This window comes from Mytilus trossulus, chromosome 8 (genome assembly GCF_036588685.1).
Source record: "Mytilus trossulus isolate FHL-02 chromosome 8, PNRI_Mtr1.1.1.hap1, whole genome shotgun sequence".
In the NCBI taxonomy this organism is placed as follows: domain Eukaryota; kingdom Metazoa; phylum Mollusca; class Bivalvia; order Mytilida; family Mytilidae; genus Mytilus; species Mytilus trossulus.
Window position 1 is genome coordinate 4,510,714 of NC_086380.1, and position 16,378 is coordinate 4,527,091.

Here is a 16,378-nt window from a genome sequence, read left to right on the forward strand (position 1 = left end):
GTTGAGATATATAAACACCGTTATATGGTGACAAGGGAACGTCACCATCTAAAAATTGATAATTAACGATAGGAAATGAAAAATCATCTTATCGTCACTGATGAGTCTTATGTAGACGAAACGCGCGTCTGGCGTATAAATTATAATCCTGGTACTTTTGATAACTATTTACACCACTGGGTCGATGCCACTGCTGGTGGACGTTTCGTCCCCGAGGGTATCTACAGCCCGGTAGTCGGCACTTCGGTGTTGACATGAATATCAATTATATGGTAATTTTTATAAATTTTCTGTTCACAAAACTTTGCATTTTTCGAAAAAACAAATGATTTTCTTACCCCAGGAGTAGATTACCATAGCCGTATTTTTGGAATTTTGGGTCCTCAATGCTCTTCAACTTTGTATTTGTTTGGCTTTTTAACTATTTTGATCTGAGCGTCACTGATGAGTCTTATGTAGACGAAACGCGCGTCTGGCGTATAAAATTATAATCCTGGTACTTTTGATAACTATTTACACCACTGGGTCGATGCCACTGCTGGTGGACGTTTCGTCCCCGAGGGTATCACCAGCCCAGTATTCAGCACTTTGGTGTTTACATGAATATCAATTATATGGTCATTTTTATAAATTTTCTCTGTTTACAAAACTTTGAATTTTTCGAAAAAAACTAAGGATTTTCTTACCCCAGGAGTAAATTACCATTGCCGTATTTGGCACATCTTTTTGGAATGTTGGTTCCTCAATGCTCTTCAATTTTGTGTTTTTTTGCTTTTTTACTATTTTGATCTGAGCATCTCTGATGAGTCTTATGTAGACGAAACGCGCGTCTGGCGTATAAAATTATAATCCTGGTACTTTTGATAACTATTTACGCCACTGGTCGATGCCACTGCTGGTGGACGTTTCGTCCCCGAGGGTATCACCAGCCCAGTATTCAGCACTTTGGTGTTTACATGAATATCAATTATATGGTCATTTTTATAAATTTTCTCTGTTTACAAAACTTTGAATTTTTCGAAAAAAACTAAGGATTTTCTTAACCCAGTAGTAAATTTTCATTGCCGTATTTGGCACATCTTTTTGAATTGTTGGTTCCTCAATGCTCTTCAACTTTGTATTTGTTTTGCTTTTTTACTATTTTGATCTGAGCATCTCTGATGAGTCTTATGTAGACGAAACGCGCGTCTGGCGTATAAAATTATAATCCTGGTACTTTTGATAACTATTTACGCCACTGGGTCGATGCCACTGCTGTTGGACGATTCGTCCCCGGGGGTATTACCAGCCCAGTAGTCAGCACTTCGGTGTTGACATGAATATCAATGATATGGTCATTTTTATAAATTTTCTGTTTACAAAACTTTGAATATTTGGAAAAAAAACTAAGGATTTTCTTACCCCAGGAGTAGTTTACCATAGACGTATTTGGCACAACTTTTTGGAATTTTGGGTACGTCCTCAATGCTCTTCAACTTTGTATTTGTTTGGCGTTTTAACTATTTTGATCTGAGCGTCACTGATGAGTCTTATGTAGACGAAACGCGCGTCTGGCATATACAATTATAATCCTGGTACTTTTGATAACTATTTACACCACTGGGTCGATACAACTGCTAGTGGATGTTTCGTCCCCGAGGGTATCACCAGCCCAGTAGCCAGCACTTCGGTGTTCACATGAATTTCAATTTTATGGTCATTTTTATAAATTTTCTGTTTACAAAACTGATTTTTTCGAAAAAAAACTAAGGATTTTCTTACCCCAGGAGAAGATTACCATAGCCGTATTTGACACAACTTTTTGGAATTTTGTGTCCTCAATGCTCTTCAACTTTGTATATGTTTGGCTTTTTAAATATTTTGATCTGAGCGTCACTGATAAGTCTTATGTAGACAAAACGCGCGTCTGGCGTATAAAATTATAATCCTGGTACTTTTGATAACTATTCACACCACTGGGTCGATGCCACTGCTGATGGACGTTTCGTCCCCGATGGTATCACCAGCCCAATAGTTAGCACTTCAGTGTTGACATGAATATCATTTATATGGTCATTTTTATAAATTTTCTGTTTACAAAACTTTAAATTTTTTGAAAAAAACTAAGGATTTTCTTACCCCAATAGTAGATCACCATAGCCGCATTTGGCACAACTTTTTGGAATTTTGGGTCCTCAATGCTCTTCAACTTTTTATTTGTTTGGCTTTTTAACTATTTGATCTGAGCGTCACTGATGAGTTTTATGTAGACGAAACGCGCGTCTGGCGTATAAAATTATAATCCTGGTACTTTTGATAACTATTTACACCACTGGGTCGATGCCACTGCTGGTGGACGTTTCGTCCCCGAGGGTATCACCAGCCCAGTAGTCAGCACTTCGGTGTTGACATGAATATCAATTATATGGTCATTTTTATAAATTTTCTGTTTACAAAACTTTAAATTTTTTTTAAAAAATCTAAGGATTTTCTTACCCGTGGAGAAAATTACTATTGTCGTATTTGGCACAACTTTTTGGAATTTTGTGTCCTCAATGCTCTTCAACTTTGTATTTGTCTGCCTTTTTCACTACATGTATTTGATCTGAGAGTCACTGATGAGTCTTATGTAGACGAAACGCGCGTCTGGCGTATAAAATTATAATCCTGGTACTTTTGATAACTATTTACACCACTGGGTCGATGCCACTGCTGGTGGACGTTTCATCCCCGAGGGTATCACCAGCCTAGTAATCAGCACTTCGGTGTTGACATGTATATCAATTATATGCCATTGGTAATTTTTATAAATTTTCTCTTTACAAAACTTTGAATTTTTCGAAAAAAACTAAGGATTTTCTTACCCCAGGAGTACATTACCATAGCCGTATTTGGCACAACTTTTTGGAATTTTGGGTCCTCAATGCTCTTCAACTTTGTATTTGTTTGTCTTTTTAACTATTTTGATCTGAGCGTCACTGATGAGTCTTATGTAGACGAAACGCGCGTCTCGCGTATAAAATTATAATCCTGGTTAATTTGATAACTATTTACACAACTGGGTCGATGCCACTGCTGGTGGACGTTTCGTCCCCGAGGGTATCACCACCCCAGTAATCAGCACTTCCGTGTTGCCAAGAATATAAATTATATGGTCATTTTTATAAATTTTCTGTTACAAAACTTTAAATTTTTCGAAAAAACTAAGGATTTTCTTACCCCAGGAGTACAATACCATAGCCGTATTTGGCACAACTTTTTGGAATTTTGGGTCCTCAATGCTCTTTAACTTTTTATTTGTTTGGCTTTTTAACTATTTTGATCTGTGCGTCACTGATGAGTCTTATGTAGACGAATCGCGCGTCTGGCGTATAAAATTATAATTCTGGTACTTTTGTAACTATTTACACCACTGGGTCGATGCCACTGCTGGTGGAGGTTTCGTCTCCGAGGGTTTCACCAGCCCAGTAATCAGCACTTCGGTGTTGACATGAATATCAATTATATGGTCATTTTTATAAATTTTCCGTTTACAAAACTTTGAATTTTTCGACAAAAACTAAGGATTTTCTTACCCCAGGAGTAGATTACCATAGTCGTATTTGGCACAACTTTTTGGAATTTTGGGTCCTCAATGCTCTTCAACTTTGTATTTGTTTGGCTTTTTAACTATTTTGATCTGAGCGTAACTGATGAGTCTTATGTAGACGAAACGCGCGTCTGAGGTATAAAATTATAATCCTGGTACTTTTGATAACTATTTACACCACTTGGTCGATGCCACTGCTGTTGGACGTTTCGTCCCCGAGGGTATCACCACCCCAGTAATCAGCACTTCCGTGTTGACAAGAATATAAATTATATGGTCATTTTTATAAATTTTCTGTTACAAAACTTTAAATTTTTCGAAAAAAATAAGGATTTTCTTACCCCAGGAGTACAATACCGTAGCCGTATTTGGCACAACTTTTTGGAAATTTGGGTCCTCAATGCTCTTCAACTTTTTATTTGTTTGGCTTTTTAACTATTTGATCTGAGCGTCACTGATGAGTTTTATGTAGACGAAACGCGCGTTTGGCGTATAAAATTATAAGCCTGGTACTTTTGATTACTATTTACACCACTGGGTGGATTCCACTGCTGGTGGACGTTTCGTCCCCGAGGGTATCACCAGCCTAGTAGTCAGCACTTCGGTGTTGACATGAATATCAATTATATGGTCATTTTTATAAATTTTCTGTTTACAAAACTTTGAATTTTTCGAAAAAACTAAGGGTTTTCTTTCCCCAGGAGTAGATTACCATAGCCGTATTTGGCACAACTTTTTGCAATTTTGGGTCCTCAATGATCTTCAACTTTGCATTTGTTTGGCTTTTTAACTATTTTGATCTGTGCGTCACTGATGAGTCTTATGTAGACGAAACGCGCGTCTGGCGTATAAAATTATAATTCTGGTACTTTTGTAACTATTTACACCACTGGGTCGATGCCACTGCTGGTGGACGTTTCGTCCCCGAGGGTTTCACCAGCCCAGTAATCAGCACTTCGGTGTTGACATGAATATCAATTATATGGTCATTTTTATAAATTTTCCGTTTACAAAACTTTGAATTTTTCGAAAAAACTAAGGATTTTCTTACCCCAGGAGTAAATAACAATAGATAAAAGAAGATGTGGTGTGAGTACCAATGAGACAACTCTCCATCCAAATAACAATTTCAAAAGTAAACCATTATAGGTTAAAGTACGGCCTTCAACACGGAGCCTTGGCTCACACCGAACAACAAGCTATAAAGGGCCCCAAAATTACTAGTGTAAAACCATTCAAACGGGAAAACCAACGGTCTAATCTATATAAACAAAACGAGAAATAGCCTTATTTGGAACAACTTTAGAATTTTGGGTCCTCAATGCTCTTCAACTTTGTATTTATTTGGCTTTTTAACTATTTTGATCTGAGCGTCACTGGTGAGTCTTATGTAGACGAAACGCGCGTCTGGCGTATAAAATTACAATCCTGGTACTTTTGATAACTAATATCATAAATTGTAGTATTCAGCTTTCCGTTAGTGATATAGATATCAAGATCGAGGGAAGGGCAGTTGTCATTGTTTGTATTAGCATTATTTAAAGTAAGTTCAACAGGATAAATTTCTTAAGTATACATACTGAAGTCCTCATTATTGAAAGCCAAAATATCATCCATATATCTTAAAGTATATTCAAATTTGTTTATCAGATATAGTTTCGATAGGTCTTTGCTTATTTTTGTTATCAATTGTAACTTATAGCAATACAAAAACAGGTCCGAATTAAGTGGAGCATGTAACTTGATTGCACATTGGTTTATGTTCGATGCAGTGCAATGTATTTCATTTTTTCCTGACCCGTTAAGGGCATACGATACAATATCGATTCCACATAATTTGTTTACGAAAGTTTGCAGAAAAGCTATTTTTTCACCTGAGCAATTCAGATATGTAATGAAAAATATATATTAAGACATAAAGGGGTAGAAATGTTTTATATTTACTCGAAAAAAAAATATAATTCTATCCTATTGAATGACACACCTAACTTTTTTTTTATTTCAACAGATTAACACTTGCGGATTTTTTTAGAAGCATTATGAAAATATCTTTACAAAAGTATGCTTTTTATATGTACAACATTTTTTGGAAATAATCAATTCTAAAAAAAGATTCAAACTTTGAGGGGAAAACCTGCATTTTTTGCGATTTATTTATCAAATTTACGTATCTTATGTAATTTTGAGAAAGAGGAGTATATGTACTAGTTTTCAAGTGAAATCAGTTTAAATCATTAAAAAAACAGTCGAACAATGCATTTTTTCCTTATATGTCACAGTTTTACGTTGCAAAAATAATTCATTACGTTAGCAACGTCATAACCTCCCCTGTTATTTATCGTATACACTTCAGGCTAATTTTTTGTGGGTAAATGTTTTTGTATTAATGTTTTATTGATATATAAGAAAAAGAAATATTTATGACAATTAGACTCAGTTTAAATGTATGATCTTACAAATATTGGAACATTTCCGAAGGTGACTGAATCATTTGATACATATATGACGTGGATCTGTACTTAAACATCCAGTCATATGCATTGTGTTATGGTAAATTTACGTATTCTTGTCTTTACTTTTTTGGTAGGTTGCTTGGTTTATATGCCTTCCTGTGCTCCTTTGTTAAATATTTGTTTGGTTTTTTTTTGGGTTTTTTTGTGTTTTTGTTTTATTTTATTTTTTGTGATTAAGATTATAACACAATCTTGAATTCTGTACCCTATTTTTTATATTGTTAAATTTTTTATTCTCGTGGGATTCTGTCTGATAATTGGTCCGTTTCTGTGTGTGTTACATTGTAGTGTTGTGTCATTGTTCTCCGTTTATATTTAATGCGTTTCCCTCAGTTTTAGTTTGTTACCCCGATTTTGTTTTCTGTCCATAGATTGATAAAATTTGAACAGCAGTTACTACTGTTGCCTTTAAATGACATCTTTAACCTAAAACGTCCGTTTGTTTTGTTTCCTCATAGTTGTCAATATAAAGTAATTTCATGCTACTGCCATAGAAGTGAAAGATTAAGCTACCTATAAAGCCAGGTTCAAATTACCATTTTCAACATAAGAAAATGCCTGTACCAAGTCAGGAATACAATAGTTGTTATCCATTCGTTTGCAGTGATGAAGCTTTTGATTTTGCCATTTGATTTGGGATTCTGTTTTGAATTTTCCTCAGAGTTCAGTATTTATGAGATTTTAATCTTTGCTAAAAAGGGGAGAACTATTTTTAATATAAAAGATGGGTATAAAAATTTCTACAATTAAACATTAGCTAATTACTAAATGTGTACCTTCACTAGCGTTATTGCATTTAATCTTTACATTTTCTCCCTGGAAACAATTTTCAACACCCCATCCTGCATGAGTGCAATGGGACAGTTTTTTTTCCGCTCCACTGCAATCAACATCGTCAAGCCATATTTTTCCTTTGGAAGATATATATTTGACTCCTATGAATATACCATTGCTACAATAATAACAGATAGGTTGTTATAGATACAACAACGTAGAATTGTGGATTCATCCTTCAATATATAGTTGCAAATGACAAATACTGAACGACATAACTTGAATATATAGAAAAATCAGTTGAAGAAACAAAGTATCATTTTTTTTATTATAAAATAATCACATAATAAAATGCCATACTCTTTTTACTTTTTGAAATTATGTATAACCGTGCTATATGGCTCAACTTCACAGTGAAATGAAATTCAAAAATCTTAATATCAACATTAATGGCCCTCTTCTGTTATATATGAAATGTTACTGTAAATACATGAGGCAAGAAAAAAATCAAGTGTTTCGGTGTAGAAAAAATAGAATTAACTTGGTCAGTTATTATTGTAGTAACATAATTATAGGGAGTGCTATGGGATATTTATATCTTGTTCAGTGATATTTTTACTGAGAATTTTGTTCATTATGTTAATTGAATTATTCCGAATACTTGTGTAATTGTATCTTGCAACACTATTGTTTTCTTTTAAAACAAAATATGGATGAAATGTAAACACTCTTCCCGTAATTCTCCAAGTTAAATTACGCTGTTTTTCACCTTTAAAAAGGAGATAAAAAAGATACCATATACTTTCATAAGTCAAAAATCAACTGACAACATCATGGCAGAAAAACAACAAAAAGACAAATACTCAGAACCAAGATGAGAAACTTACAAGTGTTATTCAATTTTTATATTGAAAAACGAAACAGAACTTGATATCAAATTTACCTGACCTGATCAATATGATCTTTTTATTTATATGCAATGTACGTTATTGTCTTACAAAAAGTCGTACTGGTACATTTTTCAAGAAGATCTTAAATTACTAATAATATTCAAATCAACATTTCACGCAGATTGTTAGTTGTCATACAAAGGAAAAAAAACCAATGTTATCAATCAATACATAGCGGCCCTGAAAACAAGTATATGAAATTTTGAGCAGACAAAATCTAAAATTATCTTTAGAACATTTCTGGTTAAATCGGAGTTTTACGATTTGGAACAGAGCTAAATTCTAGTTTTGCTTTCAGGAGCAGACATATAAAGTTAACTTTTACATCAGTCAATAAAGGTTAACAGTATTTGTACTAATTATGATATCTATGTCAACTTGGCTTTAGTCCTATAATCGATCGGAGCAGTCAATATTTCAGTCACAAATTAATATCGACTACTCAGAGGGAGGGGGCGACAAACATCAGAGGGGCAGTCAAACTCATAGATCGAAAACAAACTGACAATGCCATGGCTAACAAAGTAAAAGACAAACAGACAAATAATTGTACACAAGACACAACATAGAAAACTAACGTATAAGCAAGACGAACCCATCAAAAAATTACAGGGAAAAAAGCAGATCCTGCATCACATAAAGCAACTGCCGTGTTGCTCATGTTATTACAGACCCGGTAATAGGTCTGATTCAGTTTGTGCTGGCATGCATTATAATTGACATTGTCATATTTATAAATTAACTGTTTACAAAACTTCGAACTTTTGAAATACTTTGCCTGTTTTACATCAGGAATAGATAATGTTAGCTGTATTTGGCAAAACGTTTAGGAATTGTGGTCCTCATTGCTTTTAAGTTCGTTCTTCTTCTTTTTCTTCTTCTGAAGTCCACCCTATGTGCAGGGTCACCGCATTAAAAATATCCTAGTTTTATTTATTTTGAAATGCGTAGTTATTATAAAATATTAAAGAAAAATGTAGGTTTAAATATGTACAGAGCAAACTGTCATAAGATTAAAACACTGATTAGATTTAAAATTCAAAAAATGGATAAAACCTAAAATTAATAAGTTTATAAGAGTCCACTTGTAAAGAGATAAAAAATATGTTTAAGGTTTATTTATGGCAGTGAAGATAAAGAGTTAACATCAATCGATATTCCTCATTAGATGTTTATATAAAATCTAAAAAAAACTATTAATTCATGTTGTAAATTTATATTAACATGTATTATAATTTTGTTAAGATAAGAACATTAAGGCTCATTTAAGATTGAAACTTTTTATCTAGCAACAGGTTTAATTCTCGATGATTTCAATGGAGTATGTAGGGTTGGAATGGAACAAAAATATCATTAATAACCATGATGATAAGTTAATATTTATACCCATTCTAATGGGCGTTCTTTATTTGCTCTTTTTATCTTTTTGGATACGATCGTTACTGTTGAGTCTCTTGTGAACGAAACGCGCGTCTTATGTAAATACAAAACTTAAATAAATCTTGGTATATATGATAAGTTTATTCAGATTCCTAAAAAGGGAAGGGGATTGAAGTTAAGACACACGGAACATATCCGATATCATCTGTTGAACGGTTATTCCATGACGGTCGACCAACTCGTGATGACATCAGTTAAACTTACGAAGGAATGACCTCCACTTCACCATTTGCAAATCTTAGTTTAATAGCTTCCATGAGAGCAGCAACCCTCTATCAAGGAAATTCTGATAGGCAATACAGGCCCGGAAATATCATTTAATTTGGGAGATACATACTCTGTATGCAGGTGCTGCAGATATGTTGCTCTATAGAAATGGAAAGCTCACAATTGGGAATCTGAAATCATCTCTTTTGGGGTAAACTTTTGTTTCAACCGACCCTCATTTTCAATTTCTAGATGTATTCGAGACATGAGGCAGACTTAACTTTATATGTTGCATTCGTTATCTCTAGTTCGATGGGATATATGCATTAAACATAGTCACAAAATTTTGAATTATTAATTTAAAGAATATCATCTATATAGCGGGAAGTAAAGTTAAAGGATGTATTTTGCTTTTTATTTTTCGTAAAATTTTTTGTGTTATTAAAATTTGCTGTTACAAAATTATAGAAATTAGTTTAGATTAAGGAATGTATCTCCCTCATGCAAAGCTCTGATTCCTTTCTTGGATTTGGCTATACTTTTTGGGAACTTTTGGATTATAGCTCTTCATCTTTTATATAAGCTTTGGATTTCAAATATTTTGGCCACGAACATCACTGAAGAGACATGTATTGTCGAAATGCGCATCTGGTGCAAGAAAATTGGTACCGTAAATGTTATTACTACCACTGGGTCAATGCCTCTGCTGGTGGACTATAAGTCCCCGAGGGTATCACTAGCCAAGTAGCCAGTACTTCGGTACTGGCATGAAAATACTGATTTTTTGTGTTATTAAAATTTGCTGTTACAAAATATAAGAAATCATTATAAATTAAGGAACGTATCTCACTCATGCAAAGCTCTGTTTCCTTTCACGGTTTGGCTATACTTTTTGCACCTTTTGGATTATAGCTCTTCATCTTTTATATAAGCTTTGGATTTAAAATATTTTGACCACGAGCATCACTGAAGAGACATGTACTATCGAAATGCGCATCTAGTGCAAGAAAATTGGTACCGTGTATTTTATGTTTTCCTTCTTAAAAAAGGGAGGAAATCGTTTGTTCGGTTTTTGGTGTGGTTTTTTTTTTTGTATTCACATTAAGTGGTTTATAAATCAATTAAAAATTACCAACCTCAGGTTTTTCATTTTTATGTTGACGTTGTTTGTGAGAAATCAGTAGGCTCGAGAACATAGTTATTTCGAAGTGCCATTCTTTCAGACAATAAATTCAAATTTAAAAAATCACACCTGTTCTATTTGAAGAAAAATACAAAGTAGTGTACGACTATTGGGAAATATAATATCAAAATTAAAGAAACCTCTACCAGCTCTAACTCAAAATATTGACAATTCTGTGTTGAGGTGGTCAAATTCAGTCTGACAGCTTCAGACGTACTACTTTTTTTTTTATCTTTTTTATATAGACCTAATCACAATCTAATTTTAATTCAATATCCGCACTTGCTTCTCGTTGTGTAAATGAAGAATCTCCCACGTGCGACATAAAAACAACGAGGAGCAAGTGCGAATTTTATTCTAATTAGATTGACCAAATCACTACTTAACATAAAGATTCAGCCCCCAACATGTAATTTTATCCCCTAACTTAATTATTCATGCATTAAATATCGAGAAATATACTGAGAAAGTGTATAAGTTAAATACTGTTCACACCAGGGACTATATTCGTACAAACCAAAGGACGATAACTGTGTTTTTTTTTTACCAAGAATGTTCTTAAACCGATTTATAAATTGCTTTATACAAGTTACAACAAGGCAGTTGTTGTCATAGGGTCTTATTTTGAAATATCTTTTGAGTTAATATGTATAAGATATGATAGAAAGAGAGAGCAGAGCTATGCTATTAAATATATATACAAATACTATGGAGTCATCATTATTCGTTGGATACTAATTTCGTTGGTTTTCTTTGGTACAGGTGAACCACGAATTTTTCATGTTCAACGAACAACAAATAACATAGGATAGGTATTCAACTATCATATACACGGAATTAAATATCCACGAACATGCAAGTTTTTCTCTATCCTCGAAAATTGATACTCACGAAAATAAATGAATCAACACTTTGTATCATTGGATGGTAAACGTAAGGTCTTGTTACAATCTATTAAATATTTACAATACATATTGACTGACGATCTAATGATAACACTTACTTGTATCCTAGTTGTCTACAAGCTACTTGCGCATCAATATCGTCAAAGCTGTCATCGCAAACTGTGCCCCATGTTCCGTTATAAAATATCTTAAGCATTCCATCATATAGTTGTATATCACCTGAAGAAATTAAATTTGATGAACTAGATCTAAGCAATGAAATAAGACCGATATTGCAGATATATAACTGAAACAAAATATAATTAGTTAAGATAAAAAGAAAACGCTGATAAGTCTTTAGATACATTAATAATAATAATAATAGAATTTTATATTACAGAAGCTTTCGAGTGCAACATATGTTCTGCGAGGGACAATTTTACCCAATGTTTTATGCAATAACCCTTGTATTTTATAGCAATATAATATTTGAAAGTGAAAATTTGTTCAAACTAGGATTTTTTCGTTGGTGACGTCATAACTTTGAAGATTGATTAGCAATACTGGAATCATTGCACTTTAACCTTTGGTTTTTTCGGTAGAAAATATTATATTGCTATGCATTTTACTACTTGCTACTGCTCACAAGGAAGCTATTAAACCAAGAGTTCCAAATGGTGAAGTTGAAATCATCCCTTCGTAAATTTTACGGACGCCATCACGAGCTGGTTGACCGTTATGGAATAACCGTTTCACAAATGATATCGAATATGTTCCTTACGTCGTAACTACAATCCCCTTCCCTTTCATGAATTTGACCTACCGAATTAGACTATTTACCGGATTTGTAATCACATAAGCAACACGACGGGTGCCGCATGTGGAGCAGGATCTGCTTACCCTTCCGGAGCACCTGAGATCACCCCTAGTTTTTGGTGGGGTTCGTGTTGTTTATTCTTTAGTTTTCTATGTTGTGTCATGTGTACTATTGTTTTTCTGTTTGTCTTTTTCATTTTTAGCCATGGCGTTGTCAGTTTTGTTTTAGATTTACGAGTTTGACTGTCCCTTTGGTATCCTTCGTCCCTCTTTTAATAGTCATTATAATAATAATAATTAACAATTTCTGTTTTAAGGGAAATGTCTCAATCATATTCGAAAAGATCGATAATTTAACAAGGGAAAGAGTTCCAGTTAAAAATACAGACCAAAGCAAAAACATGTAACTTTAACCACTGAACCCTGAATGGGTCAAGGTCATATCACAGCTGCCAGTTGAACATGCACACCTTACAATCGTTCCATACACCAAATAAAGTAGACATATTGCTTATAGTATCTGAGATATGGACTTAACCACCAAAACTTATATTTGTTGATTTATCCATGAAATGAGGTCGAGATCTAGTGACACTGTCTGACGGACATGAGCTCCTTGCACAATATCTCGCACAAATAAAATGTTGTTAACTAATTACTCATTATTAGAGAGAAATTAACATTACATTTTTTTTTAGTTGTAACTGAACAATGAAAATGAGGTCAAATACATTAGACACGTAACAGTCGTAGACCACATAACATAAGGGATCTATACTAGTATACAAAGAATGCAGCATCCAGGTCTTCCACGTTGTAAAAAGTAAAAATCAGGAAAATACAGAGCTCGAGGAAAGTCTTTTTAATCATTTGGCAAAATCAAAAGCTTAGATCGTCAAACCAACGGACAACTGTCATTTTCCTGAGTTGGTACAGGTATGTTCTAATGTAGAAAATGGTGGATTAAAACTCGTTTTATAGATAGCTAAACCTCTCACTTGTATGAAAGTCGCATAAAATCCATGTATTGATAATGATGTGTGGACAAAACCAAAACAGACATTATAGGTAAAAATGTCAAAAATAGGTTTACAGCAGTCAACATTGTCCTAATCAGAATAGAAACAAACACTTACCATGCACAATAACACAATTATTGGATGTATAAGTACAGAGCCACAACATATGTAAGAAAAAAACACAAGAACGAATGTAGACAACGCACATTTGTAGAAATGAAAGACAAATTTACACCAAATACAGCCTTAACAGTTAAAGTAATATTCATGAAGATAAATAAAAGATGATAAATAACGTCTGTTCCAAGAATATATAATTCAAGACCATCGTGTATAATTTGAGAATTTTATACGGAATATTTTCAAAAAGGTCTTTGTACCTTCCGATTAACTCACGCCGCAACCGTAGCAACCGCTGCAACCGTCGCAACCGCCTCCGCCTGATCACTCTACCTATATCGGGCAGTTTCGACAAAAATGAGTATAAATCACGGGAAAAATAAACAGCAAATTTTGTTAACGATATGGACCTGATTACTTTTACGGAGCAAACGATATCACCTCTGGTTTTTTTTTATAGCGGTTCGTGTTGCAGTTGCTATAGTTTTAAGTGTTAGTTTTCCTGCCTTTAAATCTTTTAATTAATGTATCGTTCATACCGGTAACATTCTTTTATTTCCTTTGTCATTAAAAATGTGCTTCTATTTCAAATTTTCACATTGGCTCAAGTTTCAGGGTTTCAACAATTTTATGATCGATCGTTTTACTAAATTAGTGATATCGTATGTTTAAAAAAAAGTAAGTTTTGTTCCGACTTATGACTTTGAATATTCCTTTGGTATCTTTCGCCTCCCTTGTAGTGGTATTTTTCATATAATCTTCCACTGGGGAAAAGTAAAATTACAAAAACTCCTCCGAGGCAATTCAAAACGGATAGTCCCTTATCAAATGACAAAATCAAAAAATCAAACACACCAAAGGAATTGATAACAACTGTCATATTCCTGACTTGGTACAGACAAATTTTGATGTACAAAGTGGTGGAATAAACCAGATTTAATAGCTAGTTAATTTACATTCTTATTGTAAACGTGTCAGATTCCATTACGATAACAGCGATGTGTGAACAAAGCAGACAGAACATGATAGGTACAAATGTAAGAAAAAAAACTACAGCAGTCAACATACATTGTGTTATAATCTTAGTTCCTATAAAACCTAACAAAATATAACAAAGAAGCACAAAACTAGAACGTATAGACATAACAGAATGATACCTAAAGAACATACATATTCAGAGGATAGCTGTTATCAATAATTTCAATTAATTCATTATTTGAGATAATAGTTTAAAGATAATATGTTGAATGCATTAGAAAGGCAACTTAAACGAAAAGAAAACAAAAACTAAGAAGCTGTTGATCCTTCAATGTTAAATCCATTTGACTCATGATTTGAATGAAGGTTTATGAAACAAAATCCAAAAACCATTTTGTAAGTTGTTAAATACTCAACCGCCAAATTCTATGCTTTTCTGGTACACGCGGAAGTTTTTGTTCCTCAAATTCCCTTTGTTATTGCTAAAAAGTAACGTTTTAAAAATGTTGCACTAGTAGTACATGTATGTATCTAAATTTTATATGTTCTATTGTCATAATAAAGTGCAAATATGGGTAATGAAAGCAGCCAATACACCAAGCGTTTATTTTTAGTTAAATCATTAAAAGGTTTGATTTGAGACTCAAAACAACTTTACAAAACCAAAATATGGACAGAAACAAGAAATTACAGAAGGACTTGTAATTGAAATTTGTAAATGAAAATCACCAGAGAACTGGTTACCAGTGAAATGAGATATGAAAATAAAACAACGAAAAATAACAAGGATGTCAGAATAAGTTTACATTTAAATGATCACGCAGTTGTAAACACACCAATATGTTTCTTACATTTGAGTTTCCATTACAGAACTCAAAACGAATCAAAATAATGCAAAAAATAGAGAGAAATGACTGTGTGATTACATAAAATATATAACAATTAGTGAGTTCCATATTTTTGCAGGAAATGAATGTCTACAATTATTTTTTATATTTAACTTTGAAATGTAAAATGTTCATGACAATTTTGTTTATTTCGCGCTAATTTCATCAAATTAAACTTTAAAATAGGATTATATCATATATGAGGACTATAAAATTCAATAAGAATGATTGAAAAACAGGTATAATCGTATTGAATTTTCAACATTTTATGAGTTTTTTCAGACATGACGCCTTCTTCATCCATATAGAAATATAGGCGTTAAATTTGACGATATACGTTAATCATGTGACCCGATATAGATATAAACAACGAGTTAATATAAAAACCGTTCTGATTATTAAGTATTTGTTGTTGTTCTAATTGTATCCATCACTGGTTATCTGGCTATCAATAACAATGATTTTACTCAATTACAGCATTTCATTGTTATGTTGATATACATAAACATAATGTAGATATAAGAAGATGTGGTATGAGTGCCAATGAGACAAACCTATATCTAAGTCACAATTTATAAAGTAAACCATTATAGGTCAAAGTATGGTCTTCAACGTGTACTTTGTCTAACACCGCACAGCAAGCTATAAAGGGCTAATTAGTTTATGCACATTTTTGAAGAGGGTGATAACTGTTTAGATATGTGTTTTACATATTGTGTTTTTTTTTATTCTTCACGGTGCATTCTACAGAACAATAATTATTTACAGGTCGTATCATCAATACATCTTCATAAAATGGCTCTGATCCGGTCTCAAAATAGGTATATGAAAATACCGTTAGGAAAAGACACTATGAAAGCTGACCAAGACAATCAAATAATATTTTTTTTGTATCAATATTCGTATCTAACTTTATGCAGTGTGGAACAGAATTAAATATATCTTTCTCCGAAAATAGATAACATATCCTGTTAACATAAAATGAAGGATGATTTAATCTTACGAATCGGTTCGTATCCGTGCAAAATGTATAATGATA

General features: G+C 33.1%; 1 protein-coding gene across 1 annotated transcript in view; it reads right to left on the reverse strand.

The window, feature by feature from the left end:
* Positions 1 to 12,841, reverse strand: part of LOC134681532 (scavenger receptor cysteine-rich type 1 protein M130-like) — an 85,033-nt gene extending 72,192 nt beyond the window's left edge. The window contains exons 1-3 of the mRNA XM_063541174.1: positions 12,811 to 12,841; positions 11,639 to 11,759; positions 6,858 to 7,033 (exon numbers count right to left, since the gene is read on the reverse strand). Of these exons, the coding sequence (XP_063397244.1) occupies positions 6,858 to 7,033; positions 11,639 to 11,759; positions 12,811 to 12,841 (328 nt within the window). The remainder of the gene's footprint in view (positions 1 to 6,857; positions 7,034 to 11,638; positions 11,760 to 12,810) is intronic.
* Between the last annotated feature and the right edge of the window lie 3,537 nt (positions 12,842 to 16,378).